Raw genomic sequence first — 14008 nt, 5'->3', positions numbered from 1 at the left:
CAGCTTTGAGCAGTGTCCCAATCTTTATTCTGCACATTTGAGGTCCTCAATACCATAATACCTGCTACTATATAAACTCCAAAATTCCTTTTTGGTCATGCTGTAATGGTTGCAGGGATGGCATGGTTGGTCAGTCTACCGCTTTGGTTATAACCAAAGTACCTCAACAACTACTGAAAGGATTACATTGGATGATCCAGACTTACCATGTACCTTTTTTAGAATGAGAATTATTTCCCCATCCACAAGATCAATTGGCACCAACATCTATTCATGGCCTGGAGCAATCATCAAGTTATGATTCTTGGTTCCCCTGGCTTGTCCCCTCCAGATTTCAGCACTTCAATTCTCAACAGAGAATTTTAGCTAAAATACACTGAAGCTTTTTTTTAAATTTAGCACCTTCTGCATCCATTGATGATACACACAGTAGTTGCACTCTTGCTAAAATCTTAGGAGCAGACATAACATTAAAAAATGAGTCAAAATTTATAGATGGAAAAAAGTATCTCCCAAAAGACTCCAGACCTCCTGGCTCAGACTGAGACTTCCCCAATAGTTCTACATTATACAGAAAAGCAAATTGTTTTACATCTTTACTATTAAAAGTGCACATGTCCAACATACCATTTTCCACATGCAATAATCAAAGGAAACCTTATTCTGTTTATAACAAAAAGGCTCAGCTGGATTAGTTTATTTCTACTCACTCTCAAACTAGCTTGAAATCGTTAAAATGCTTGCATGGCTTTTATTACTGAATTTTGCATGACACTTTGTAGCCTTGTAGATATTGCACTGGATTAAAAGTCACTTGTTAAAATGTAGGTTGAAGTTGAAATATGCATTTGGTGATGACATCTTTATTACATTTTATTTTCCATAGGCCACTTGTGAACGTGGCTTTGCAGCAATGGAAGAAACGCACCACAAGGTAATCCAAGACCTCCAGAGGCAGCATCAGAGGGAGATTTCCAAACTGATGGAAGAGAGGGAGAGACTTCTGGCAGAGGAGACCGCTGCTACAATCGCTGGTACAGAATGTCAACATAATTCAACCTTTTTTTCTTACACTTCAAGCAAGAAATTAAACTTTTGTCATTTTGTGTAGCTATTGAAGCTATGAAGAATGCCCACAAGGAGGAGCTAGAGAAGACCCAGCGCTCACAAGTCAGTGGACTGAACTCTGACATTGATGAACTTCGCTTACAATATGAGTAAGTTTATTCCTACAGCAACATTAAGACATTTACAATTTACCAAGAGGACACATCATGGTTCATGTTAATGTATTAATTTGACTTCGTAATTTATTCAAAAAAACCATAAAAAGTTTAGAGCTTGCAGAATTTGAGACATCCATTGTTCAACATGGGATAAGAATTCTATTTGATATTGTGATTATGTGACTGTGCAGAGAGGAGCTGCAGTCCATCCAGAGAGAACTGGAGGTGTTGTCTGAGCAATACTCTCAGAAATGTCTGGAGAATGCTCACCTGGCCCAGGCCCTGGAGGCCGAGAGACAAGCGCTCAGGCAGTGTCAAAGAGAGAACCAGGAACTGAATGCTCACAACCAGGTCTGAATTCACATACATGCACACGTACATATGTAAACAATACTGTCTGCAGATTAAAAGATAACTGTATTCCCTACAACAGGAACTGAATAACCGGCTGTCAGTAGAGATCACTCGGATGCGCTCTTGTTTCAGCGGTGAAACAGCGCCAACACTTAGCCAGGGCAAAGACGTGTATGAACTCGAGGTGTGTAAACATGCCGTGCAAAATACACACTTACACAAATACACAAGTTAGATTTTCTCTTTTAATCGAATGTGTGTGTCTCTTTATTTTGTAGGTGTTGCTACGAATTAAGGAGTCAGAGATCCAGTATCTGAAACAGGAAATCCACTCTTTGAAAGATGAACTGCAGTTGGCTTTAAGGGTAAGCAGTCTGAATGTCATTCAAACAATCAGTGTCTTGGAAGGTTTGTAACTGTACATCTTCATGTGTTAAAACCACATTCGAAAAAAGGAGGGCAGTATCATGAGTTTAATTTCAACAGGACAAGAAATACGCCACAGACAAATATAAGGACATTTACACGGAGCTCAGCATTGTGAAAGCAAAGGCCGACTGTGACATCAGCAAACTGAAGGAGAAGCTGCTCATCGCCACAGAAGCTTTGGGCGAGAAGACTGTGGATGGCACAGTCACATCTGGATACGGTAAATATAAAATATTGATGTTATGATATTGTAATGTACATTATCTCATATTATATTGTTCTGTGTTACATTTTTAAATATATATTCATTAAGACGTTTCTTTTTATCTCTAAGGTTTTGTTAGCAGTGAGGTCAGTAAAGAGTTAAACACTGTAATGAAAGATTAAAACATTTTATAAATTATACATTTAATATGGAGCATAACAAGAGTATTGTTTTCAGGACTGAACTTTAACACCTTTGAACCGTTGATAAATTGAATACCAGTTATTTGAGTATTTAATGTAATAAATTAACTTAGAAGGAAAGAACTGAGGTCCATAGGTTTCTAATGACCTGAGGTATTTACTGTATATTTACAGTATTCAGTAGTCATTCAAGGATTTGCTGTGACACTTGTGATCCTGATGTACCGATTCACATCAATGGTAGCAATGACATGCCTTCGTTTTGTTTTAGATATCATGAAATCGAAAAGTAACCCTGATTTCCTAAAAAAAGAACGATCATCCACCTCCAGGCAATCCAGAGGTGTACGGTCAAAGGTGAGTGTCAGATGTAACAATGCGTTTGTCCTTCCTGGATTTCAGCTTTTAAATTCTAACAATCAGACGGACTTTGTCTCTGTTAGCCACCACATACTGTAGAGATTTGTCCCAACATGTTTACCTGTAAGTCATGTGTGTGTTTTGTCCATCAGTCCGTCACTGAACAGGTCTCATGGGATAGCTGACACTCCTATTGTGGGGTGATCCCCCCTCAGCCCCCGCCCAAACATGTGCTCTGTAGGTATAGCATGATGTAGAGCAAAGCATGCCCTAACTACTATTGCATGATTTTTACCCCCACCGACTTTTCTGTTTTGCCCCTCCCTGCACTGCAAATAACTCAAGAGCCCTGAATTGAACATCAAACACATGAGAATTAACTGTTGTTAAGCAGTGATGCAAACAGTGTCCAAAAACTAGTAAAAACCAGACATGTAAAAACCTCTCTGGTGATCGATTTCCCATCTCTACGCTTATTAAAGTAGTCTGCTTTTCATTAAATACATCCATTTGTGACTAATTTATACTGCTCACATGTCTATGTACCAAATAGGTTAGCTTAGCATGAAGATTGGAAACAGGGTGACACCTGTTGACAATCTTGATTTAAAAACAACCCCCTTCTAGCATACTTCTAACTTTATTTGATTTTTACAAAACCTTAACTGGAAAACTAAAAAGATGTGGTTTCACTTCAGGTTAAAATCAAGATACATGTAAATGAGACAGGTTTAGAGGTGAACGTTTCCTCCTTACATACTGTACATGTGTGTAAAGAGACGGGATCCCCATGATATCAAACGTGTCTGCAAAGCGCTTCCCTCTTTAATCTTTTAGTCCTGAATTTGCCTCAAATACATTAAATAAAAAATATAACTTTTATGTTGGGTTTCAGAGAGAACATGTGCTAGCTTAGCTAACAGGCTGCTAACTTGCTAACAGGCCATTATCAGTGGCCTATGTTGAATGTCAAGTCTGTTAGACATTATTTACAGTCAGATTGTTGATATACAGTCATCCTCACTATCAGTTACATATTCTCTAAACACATATTCCCAACTGCTAGATGGCTAAAAAAACATGCTATATGAGTGTCTCCCCCACAGCTACAGGTCGTTATCAGGTTTAAATTCTACAATTCACTTTGCAGACGCTTTTATCCAAAGCGACGTACATCAGAGATTAAGTACAACACAAGCAAGGATCTAGAAAAAAGGGAACAACGTCAGTAAGAGCAAACGATCAGCTTTGAGTCTGATTGGACACACAGGTGCTGACAGGAAGTGACCAGAGGCAAAGCACAACATTGAGGGCAGTTCTTGAGAGCTCTAAACAGTATAGAAACCATCTTATAAGTCATCGTTATCAAACAAAAACAATTGTCATTACCATCATCATAAATAATATCCAGACCATCATCAATCCATCCGTAAATTTACAGATGTACGCCCGTCACATAAGTGGAATGTAGGTGTAAGGTCGGCAGATTTACTTAATCTTTATTTAATTTCATATATCCCATATGTTTAACATTGTTTTTCTATGTTCTTTTTATAACTGTTGTCTTTGTGTGTGTTTGACTTTTGAACTCTCAGTGTTTGTATTTTTGTGCATCGTGTGAACCAGTGAGTTCCTTCTGTGTGGCATGACAATGTTTCAGCATCACCACTTTTGCCTGTCACATTTGCTTGAGATTAGATATACCTGTGTAATCTGTGAATCACAAATCACTTTCTTTGTCTTGTCTTGAACAGAGCCTGAAAGAGGGACTAACTGTGCAGGAGCGTATGAAGCTTTTCGAGGCAAAAGATTCCAAAAAGATTTAAATATCAATCTGCAGTGATTTGTCTCGGTCTCGCCTTGTTTCTATTGGTCAGATTGCTACAGGCGTGGCAGACTCAGCTGGGGACTCTTACAGGAAATGGAAATAAAAACACTTTGAAGGTCAATTCTAAACTTGGACCTGCTGCTTGATAAGTAGTTATCTTTTTGTTTGATTTTTTTTTAGTTAATGAAAAAAGGTTGTAATAATGGAATCCTTTGAAGGGTTTCTATAAGTATTACTTCAATGTTTAATCTGTCCAAGTTGGAGATGTGTTCAAATGCTGTTCGAGGGATACATGCCAGCATTGATCATCCTGAATGCCAAAACAGACAGCAATACACAGTATAAATAATATATATCTCCCAATACAAATTAAGTATCTGCTGTATTTTATTGTTACACTTTATCTCATTTTTAATGTTTGCACCAGTTCTGTTGTACATAACTACTGGATTTCTGTCAGACTATGGTTTGCATCTGCTGTACTATAACTATGGTTTGATTGATAGTGGAAATCAATGTGATGCTTATCTTGCTTATGTATGAGAGTTTTATAAAAATGGAGTGTCTGTGTGTGAAGCGGGAAGAGGGCTGGGATTGCATTTATCACTTGACTACTTTAGGATTTTTTTTTATTTGTCTCAAAGCGGTATAGTGACTTCAAGTCAATTCTCACAGTGCAACCAAACAATCAAGACTTCTGTCAAATTTAGTGTACTGTGACTTGTTTGTTAAACTGGATTATTATTATTTTTTTTAAAGTTTCTTAAAATCTTAAATTTGTGTTTGCTTAGTTTTGGCAAACTTTTCGCTTTGTTGTGAGAAAATCAGCTCTGGATACTTCAAACTATTTTGGACTTTGCATGACTGTACAGTGTCATTTGAATTGCAGAACGATCATGATGCCTCTTTTTCCTAATGCTTCAGTGTGGAACTCTTAACACTAATAAGCTTTGCTTTGCAAGTCCTACTGTTAAGTTGAGATTGAAATGTTTTACTGTAAGCGGCAGTCTTGAAGCACTTGGCCCGATCCCTGTCCTCTCACTAGTCGTGCCTCAGCTAAGAGAAGAATATAAACATCCATGAAACCTGTGCAGCTATGATACACACTGTATAGTATTCAAACCACGCCTTGTATATATAAGCCACACGGAGGACTTCTGTGTTTTGTTTTAAACTTGTATCTTGCTCACTAGCTCTATATGAAATATATATGAATATTTTTTATTTTCATTTTAACGTATATTGTCAAATAAATTAAGTGTTTGGACATCTTTGAGTTATATTAACATGCGTGTGTTGGCTTGATTTGGTGTTCTTGAATTATTATTTTTTTTAATAGCTAATTGGGCTAAATTTTTCTTTACAAAACCTTGCTGAAGCCTTGACCACTTTCAGGTAAGTTTTTATTTTAAAGCAATCATCACATCATAAGTTGAATACATATTTCATTACTTACTTTACTTTTCCAGCAATGCAATATTAAATTGCAATAATATCATGGAACAGAACAAAAGAGTAAAGCACATGGACACCCTAAATATGGAAAAAAAAAAAAAAAAAAATCCAATTTGTACCAAGCTGGACCTGAGGTCACCGATTAAAAATGTTTTCCTTTTGTACCTGCTTCAGCTGGCTTCAAAAAGAGTGAATTCCCACAAAGCCCAACATTAAAATACCAAACTCTAAAGCAGAATCAATCAATCATGTTAACAGTGTAGTACATGGGGCGCTGGTGGTGCAGTGGTTAGTGTGCGAGCCCCATGTATGGAGGCCATGGTCCTCCAAGCGGATGCCCCAGGCTCAAATCCCCACTCTATGTCCCTGATTTCCAACTCTATCCACTGTCTTATCTTTCCATTAAAGGCACAATATGCCCAAAAAGAAATCTTAAAACAAAAAAAAACAGTGTAGTATAAAAAGAAAAACTGTCAGGTCTTCATGGTTAATCTCACGATACATTACAACTGAATGTGGAAAGAATCTTCATTTAAAGTAAGTGAAGTTGACATTTAGTTTGGCACTAATAAGCATAACAGGGTATGCACTTTGTTTTTTTAAATATTAATTTTTGGGCTTTCTGCCTGTAGTGGATAGAGTAGTAAACCAGGGAGAGACAGTGGGTAATGAAATGCGGGACAGTAGCCACAGTCTTTACTCCCGCCTACTTGGAGGACTTCAGGCTCCTTGCATGTGCAGCAACCTAACCGGAAAAAGGAATGGTGTATGTGAACACTGTACCTGGCATGTTAGCTTGTTCAGTGTTTGTCATACAGTAGGTTTTCAAGATAAATACTCAAGTTTTAAATAGCGTAGTCTTTTAACAGTCTCAAATAGCTTAGCAGAGAATGAGTAGATAATAAAAGAGTTCTTAATGCATTTTACTACGAGTCAAATGAATGATGACATGACAGGGGAGCCTATGTTCCCACATTTTTATGTTATTTCTATGTTATCTATGTTATATTAAACCCTTTTCCATCAGCCTATTTTTTTTTTTCTTGTAATGATTGTGACGATTTCTGCTGCTGATGATCAAAATATCGAAATTATTCTTTCATTCATTAATTTACTTGCTTCCAAAAAATCTTGTGGGAGGATAGGGCTTAAATTGAAGGGAAATCTAGGAACACAAGACCTAATTTTGAAAATGTCCTAGAAGTGTGGGAACATAGGGCTGACCCCCATGACAGTATGTGGAAGTAGTTTGCATTCTGTCTAGCCAATTAGCCTTGCCAACTCTTCATCTCCTCCTCTTCCGTCCTCATCCTCTTTGTCCCTTAAAGCATCTCTAAACCTGACCCAGAAGGCCTCGCGCTCGTTTGGGTCCTCAGGCCACAGCAGGTAGGTTTTTTTACGCACGATCTTGCGTATGCGTATGTAGGGAGACAGACAGTGCTCAGGCATCTCCTCCAAGAACACCAGCAGCAGGACGTCACTGCCGTCAAACAAAAGCCTCAGACTGGCCAGCTGAAACTCCACCGAGCACCACTCGCTCTGCAGGAAGTGCCGTGTCACCACGCAGATGGTGTGGCGAGAACTGTAAATCGCAGACTCGATGTTCTCAAGCACAGCAGCACCAGGGCGGAAGTCTCTGTGGTGGAGGCACAGTCGAAGGCCCTTTGCCCCCACAGCTGGTCTCTCTAGATGGGGAACCAGCTGTCCTATCACCCAGGCCTCATCTTTGGAGCTATAGGAGACAAAGGCGTCGTACTGTACTTTTGCTGTTCCACGACGTCTGCGTAGTTTTGCCCTGAAGATGAGTATTAGGTAGCGCAGAGCAGATCCCTGAGTGTGCCAGGCAAGACACACAACCACAAACAAAATATCCAACACAGAGAAAGTGATGCAAAGAGTAAAGGACAACCGGTCGAAAGAGCAGGCCTTATCGCCAAGCTGCCACAGGTAGGGAGACCTCACGTTGTTGTCACAATGTAGGCTGTACAAGTTGGACACCTGGAGAGATCATCAAAGGAAAGTCAAATCTGATTTCTGTATTTCATATCTTTGTCACATTGTATCTTATTACCTGTGTGTAATTGTTGTTGATGGCCCAAGTCTTGAACCAGGCGTTATCACAGGTACAGCTAAGTGGGTTGTCTGTAATATCCAAAAAACGCAACCTGGAAATATGAAAACATATTCAAAATGACTTAACAGAAATTGACATTGGGTCAAAAAGAAAGGTACAGCACGTATTTGGCTATTCTCTTGGCACAAACCGTTTTGAAAATATAAATAACACTCGATAAAAAGGATGATTGATAACCTATTTTAGTCAAATAAACCTAAATCTATACATAAAGACGTCCTGTTTTTGGAAGGGAAAAGTAAATGAATGTCTGGATTTTGTGTCATGGCAAAGAAAGAAACTACAACAGTGGTTAAATGATATGATGATACGGGGATGCGGCAAAAGGGGATACCAACAAAGACCAGAAAGCTTACAGCATCTTATTCCATCTCCCCATATCCTATTCTTCTCAACGATGAGTATGGTCGTTTACCTGCTCTTTTTAAAAGCGTCTCCAGATAACATTTGTTATGAATTTGCACTTCACAAATAATGAATGATTGATTGATTATGTTTCAGACAGATAACACGAGTAAATCCAATCTATATTGGATGATTGATTGGATGATGATTGTTTTCTTTAAAATAAGGGGGGAATATCTTAAGAGTCTCTAATGTTGCTTAATCTTCCTATCCAATTTCAGAACCCATCAGACAAGAAAGCCTTTGGGGGCGAGTCGCGACAGCCAATTTTTGGTGGCTTCTAGTGTAGCCAGCAGTTTGTGGTAAAAGACTTAGCCATAACTTTCCTTTCCTGTGTGTTACCATTGTTTACAATTCAGTGCAAAATGAGTGTTAGCTGCACTTGCATAAAGAAATCAATTACAGCTAAATTGTTGTCAAATGCAACCAAACCTTGCTAAAACGCCAATGGACCACACATGTAGAATCTGCATCTGCATTTGAATGCAGAATCTGTAAATAGATATGACTTCACATTTTTATATATTCCTTCAAGAGCTGTTTTAGAGACATTCCTGTTGCTTCTTTTACCTTGGCAATGCATCCACCACTGTTTTGTCCACAGTGTGAAGATGGTTTGACTGGACCTTGAGAATTTCCAGTGTGTTACCTGGAGACAGCAGGTTAGCAGGCAGAGTGTCAAGGTCTGCCCTGTAAAGAGTCAGCTTCCTCAATGTTTTCAGAGGGGACAACACAGCACTCAGGTTGGTCGTTTTCATGATAACTCCTGCTATGTGGAGGTATTTTAATTTGACCAGAGGAACAAAGGCATCAGGGTGAAAGTCCAGCTTGATGCTGTGCCCAATTCCTACTGAAATAAGTTGATGCGCATTCTGGAAGAAGTGTGGTCCAATGTTTCCAATGCCTTGACCACCGGGCCCCTGGTAGTTCATCTCCAAATACTTAAAATTGGATAGAAGAATAAAAAGTGAAAAAGGACAGAATCATTCACATGATGCAGCACCATTAATGACTGACTAAAAATATACCATACCTCCAGAGAAGTAAGGTTGATGAAAGGAGATTCATAGGATCTGAAATGGAGGCGGTTGTTGTACAGCACAAATGTCTTTAAATTTGTCAGACCAGACAGGATAGGTGGTGTCAGTCTCTTGATGCGGTTCCCACTGAGGTCCAGGTATCTAAGGGACCAATAGATGTGTTCAATAAATGGACAGTGATGAAAGTAGATGCTTGAGCAGAAAACACTTTATACCTTAAGCATGTCAGGTCTTGAAAGGTGCCTTCTTCTATGAAATCAATGATGTTCAAACTGAGGTTGAGCTTTTTCAGCCTCCTCAGCTTACTGAAGGGCTTCCTGGTGATGTATTTCAGCAGGTTGAACTGCAGATAAAGCTGCTCGAGATGAATAAGGGCACTGAATCCCTTGGGTGGCAACTCAGTGATTTCATTTTTTAGGAGAGAAAGGCGTGTAAGATTTATCAGAGGGACAAACCAGTTAGGGTCAATTTCATGAAGTTTGCTCTTGTCAAAGCTTAGAAATGTGAGGTGTGTTAGGCCATTGAATGTGTCAGGCTCAATAATGAGCTTATTTTGGTTCACCTGCAACGTTTTCAGTCCTTTGTAACCATCAAATGTAGTACGAGATATCTGCCTCAACCCTAAGTTGATGAGATAAAGTTTGCTGGTATTCCCCCTACCCAGTGACAACTGGTCCACATTCCCAAAGTTTGCATCCATCATAATAAACATAGGTGGACTGGGGCAGTCCAACAGGCTGGAGTTATTCTGAGGCAACCTGGATCCTTTCAAGTCAACCTGTATCAAATGAAATGCAAATGGCTTTAAACGTACAGTATACAAAACAAAGAATTTGCTGTTCCTAAGTGCACATACCTCTACTTTTTCAAGCTGGTCCATTCCTTTTAGAAGTTGGCAGATTGTTAATGGAGATTTCTCCACAAACAGAGAAAATGCCACCCAAGTGAGATTTCTCTTTGTATCTTCAGAGAGTCTCAGTAGACCTTCTGCATTTAGACTCTGACAGAGAAGAGTTTTAAGCCTGTGGTTTGAGGAGAAAACATCTGCTTGCAGCTCTAGCTTTGAGTTGTTGGACAGCCTGATGTACTCAAGGGCGGGAAAACAGCTCACATTCAGCTTCTGGATGGTGTTTGCGAAAAGATCAAGCCTCCCAAGACTGGAGGATCCACTGGACTCTCCACAGCTGAAAACCTTCAGCATGTTCAAAGAAAGATCAACTTCTTGAATAGCTGGTAGGGAACTGAAGATATCTAGGGAGATGGTTGATAGAAAGTTGTGGATCAGAAGCAATGTTTTGAGTCTGCTGAGTCCACCAAAGGCATTGGAGTGGATGTGTGAGATGTTATTGCAGGTGAGGTTGAGGAAAACCAGCGCATCCAAGCCTCTGAATTCTCCTCCTTTTAGAAAGCTTAGCTGGTTCTGGCTCAGGTCTAGCTTTTTGAGCCCTAGCACCTGACTGAACAACCCAGGTGGAATGACTGTGATTTTGTTCAAAGACAGGTTGATAGTAGTTATGTTATCTGGCATCATGCGAAGGACATCAGAGAGGTTAGCGATCTTCCTTTTGGAGCACCACATGGTGTCTGTCTGGGGGATGTTCTGAGTACAGCCTCTGAAGCCAAAACCACAGCAGGCCGAGGCGTAGAGCAGGAGAAGGAACAGGACAGTTTGCATCTTCTTTTCTTCACAGACTGCAAAGAGGTTCAACCAGAGAAACCTCAAACTATATTAAGAAAGAAACACCAATGCATCATGAGGAAGTTATAAATGATACACATAAAATATTTTAAGATTTTAAACCTGCAGTAGCTGATTTACGCCTCTGTGAAACAATGAATTTGTGAATACAACACCGACATGGCCTCTTTGAAAAGGAAACAACTGCCATTTCACACATCCACCAGCTCTGTTTTTAATTCTCCTCTGGGAAATATTTGCCTCTTCTGCTAATGGCTGCTGCTAATTTTCTGCAAAATGCACAACTATGAGCATCTGTTACCCATTTACCAGCTCTACCTCTTTATTTGCTGTAATGAAAAAAATCCCATACAAGTAGATATGAAGAAGAAACAATCAATACCCTGACAAACTGCCTCAATGAAATAAAAACATGGCTGCACACCAACTTCCTCTCTCTCAACTATGCAAAATCGGACATAATAATCATCGTCCCTAAATCCCTCACCAATTCCATTCACAATTTCTCCCTCACAATAGACAACTCCACTCTCTCCCCCTCCCCTCATATCCGGGGCGGCTGTGGCTCAGTTGGTAGAGTCGTCGCTTCTCAACCAGAAGGTCGAGGATTCATTCCCCAGCTGGGCAATATGTCCAATGTGTCCTTCGGCAAGACACTGCTTCAGTGGTGGTGTATGAATTAGTTACTTCTGATGGATGATACTACATAGCGATCACTACCATCAGTGTGTGAAAGGGTGTGAATGTGTGGGTGTGACCTGCAGTGTAAAAGAGCTTTGAGTAGTTGGAAGACTAAAAAAGCGCCATATAAGCTCAAGTCCATTACCATTTACCATATCCGCAATCTTGGAGTCATCTTTGACAGCCAGCTCTCCTTTGATCACCACGTCACCCAGCTCACAAGAACCGTCTTCTTTCACCTCAAAAATATAGCCCCCTAATCTCATTTTCTGCTGCTGAAACACTAATCCATGCATTCATCACATCCAGACTCGACTAGTGCAATAGCATCCTTTTCGGCACATCATTCAAAGTCCTTAATAAACTTCAATACATCCAAAACTCTGCTGCATGCCTCCTCACCCACACCCGAACACACGAACACATCACCCCTGTCCTGCAAAATCTCCACTGGCTCCCTGTCCTTATTCAAAATCCAATTCAAAATCCTTCTTCTCACACATAAAGCCCTTAACCACCAGGCCCCCTCCTACCTCATGGCTCTCCTTCACCCTCACACTCCTGCACGCAGCCTCCGTTCTTCAAAACCTCCTATCTCCCCCTCTTACAACCAAGCACCGAACCTGTGGGGACAGAGCCTTCTCCATAGCTGCCCCCTCCCTCTGGAACTCACTCCCTACACACATTCAACACTGCACCGACCCTCCTACTTTCAAATCACTGATCAAAACTCACCTCTTTAAACTTTTAATGTATGATTGTGATGTATTTCCTGTTTTCTGTAGTTTACCTTATTGTTGTTATCTTTATTTGTGTGTAATGTTGCAATGTCTGTTAGTCTGTCCTTACTGTGCTGTTCTTTCTGTTTTTAACTATTGTACAGTGAATTTGAGTTTTTGAAAAGCGCTTATAAATAAAATGTATTATTATTATTATTATTATTATTAATAATATGTTTGTTTTTTTCATTTATCACTGTGTGTAATTCAGTTTTTAGGCATTTTTTATTTTGTTCAGTTTCAAACAATGGTTGATTTCTCCTATACTTGGATATAACATAAGTCGAAGGTTCAATTAAGGGTCCATGTCAGGCAACAGGAGGACCTGCTTGGTCACCAACATTTGAATATAAATATAGTACATAGTATAAGTATTCTCTTCTCCTTCCTACTCTTTTACTTACATGACTGCATTACTTCTTCTATTCAGACTCTTAAATAATATTGATTGTTAATATTGGATATATAGTGATTTTAGATATACAGCATTATTTAACATATTCTAAACCAAAAAGTGATAAAATATTTTAACTTACTCTTTCTTGCTCCTCTTGTGGTGCTTTAATCTTTGCAGCTGAGCTTTTTATAATGACCATCAGTTCAGCACTCTTGACACGTGTCAATTTGAGGAAGGATGTGAAACTCATTTTGTACTTGCCTGTTATCTGCCCTAATGATATTTAAAGAAACTCTGATTTTAGAGACTTATAGTGTATACAAAACATTTTAGAATTAGCATTTTTAGTTTTTTTCTTTTCTTTCTTTCTCCCTGCTGTATAAATGCTGACAGCAGCTACCCCTCTGCCTCTAAACACTTTGCCCACATGAGGGAGCCATTTGCTTGAATCTTGCTTTTAGTGACACTCCGAAAAAGATGCTGCATCATTTTGTTTTTGTTTAAAACATTCAAATTGGCTTTTGATATAAACAACAGATATTTGGTGATATCCATATTGATATTTTTCATTCCTTCCAACTGGTGTGTTGTTGCCTTTAAACTTTAATTCTATAAAAGATTTAGATGGATTCTGTCCAAAATATGTTGTTTTAAAACCAGTGGGATTTTGGAAGATATAAAACAGAACAAAAAGCTTGCCTGAGAAGGTTTTAGTAGAAGCTTAAAATGTTGCTGGGGAGAGGAGGAGAGAGATATCTGGGTCAACATGCTTAGGAAATACACATGGATGGATGAAAACTTGTTTTTTTGGAG

The 14008-nt window shown here is 39.3% G+C and overlaps 2 protein-coding genes across 9 annotated transcripts in view; one reads left to right on the top strand and one right to left on the bottom strand.

Moving 5' to 3' along the window:
• Positions 1–5891, top strand: part of si:ch73-103b11.2 (myosin phosphatase Rho-interacting protein) — a 49625-nt gene extending 43734 nt beyond the window's left edge. For 5 of the 8 annotated variants that reach the window (XM_020637523.3, XM_020637522.3, XM_020637521.3 and 2 more), the window contains 8 exons: positions 887–1034; positions 1112–1217; positions 1418–1577; positions 1660–1764; positions 1859–1945; positions 2067–2229; positions 2689–2774; positions 4532–5891. In XM_020637523.3, the coding sequence (XP_020493179.2) occupies positions 887–1034; positions 1112–1217; positions 1418–1577; positions 1660–1764; positions 1859–1945; positions 2067–2229; positions 2689–2774; positions 4532–4603 (927 nt within the window). In that variant the 3' untranslated portion in view covers positions 4604–5891. Of the gene's footprint in view, positions 1–886; positions 1035–1111; positions 1218–1417; positions 1578–1659; positions 1765–1858; positions 1946–2066; positions 2230–2688; positions 2775–2929; positions 3015–4531 lie in introns of all 8 variants that reach the window. The other 3 variants (XR_002278083.3, XR_002278085.3, XR_002278084.3) reach the window with 1 other exon arrangement.
• Positions 5892–6012: 121 nt separating this feature from the next.
• Positions 6013–12918, bottom strand: LOC109986750 (toll-like receptor 13). The gene is made up of 6 exons (XM_020637533.3): positions 10496–12918; positions 9855–10417; positions 9633–9780; positions 9170–9540; positions 8132–8225; positions 6013–8058 (listed from the first exon to the last, which is right to left on the bottom strand). The coding sequence occupies exons 1-6, from the start codon at positions 11312–11314 to the stop codon at positions 7321–7323; spliced, it is 2733 nt and encodes a 910-aa protein (XP_020493189.2). The 5' UTR covers positions 11315–12918; the 3' UTR covers positions 6013–7320.
• Positions 12919–14008: the final 1090 nt, after the last annotated feature.

This window comes from Labrus bergylta, chromosome 21, assembly GCF_963930695.1.
Source record: "Labrus bergylta chromosome 21, fLabBer1.1, whole genome shotgun sequence".
Classification (NCBI taxonomy): domain Eukaryota; kingdom Metazoa; phylum Chordata; class Actinopteri; order Labriformes; family Labridae; genus Labrus; species Labrus bergylta.
The sequence above is the reverse complement of the archived record's forward strand: the minus strand, read 5'-3'. Positions and strand labels throughout refer to the sequence as shown.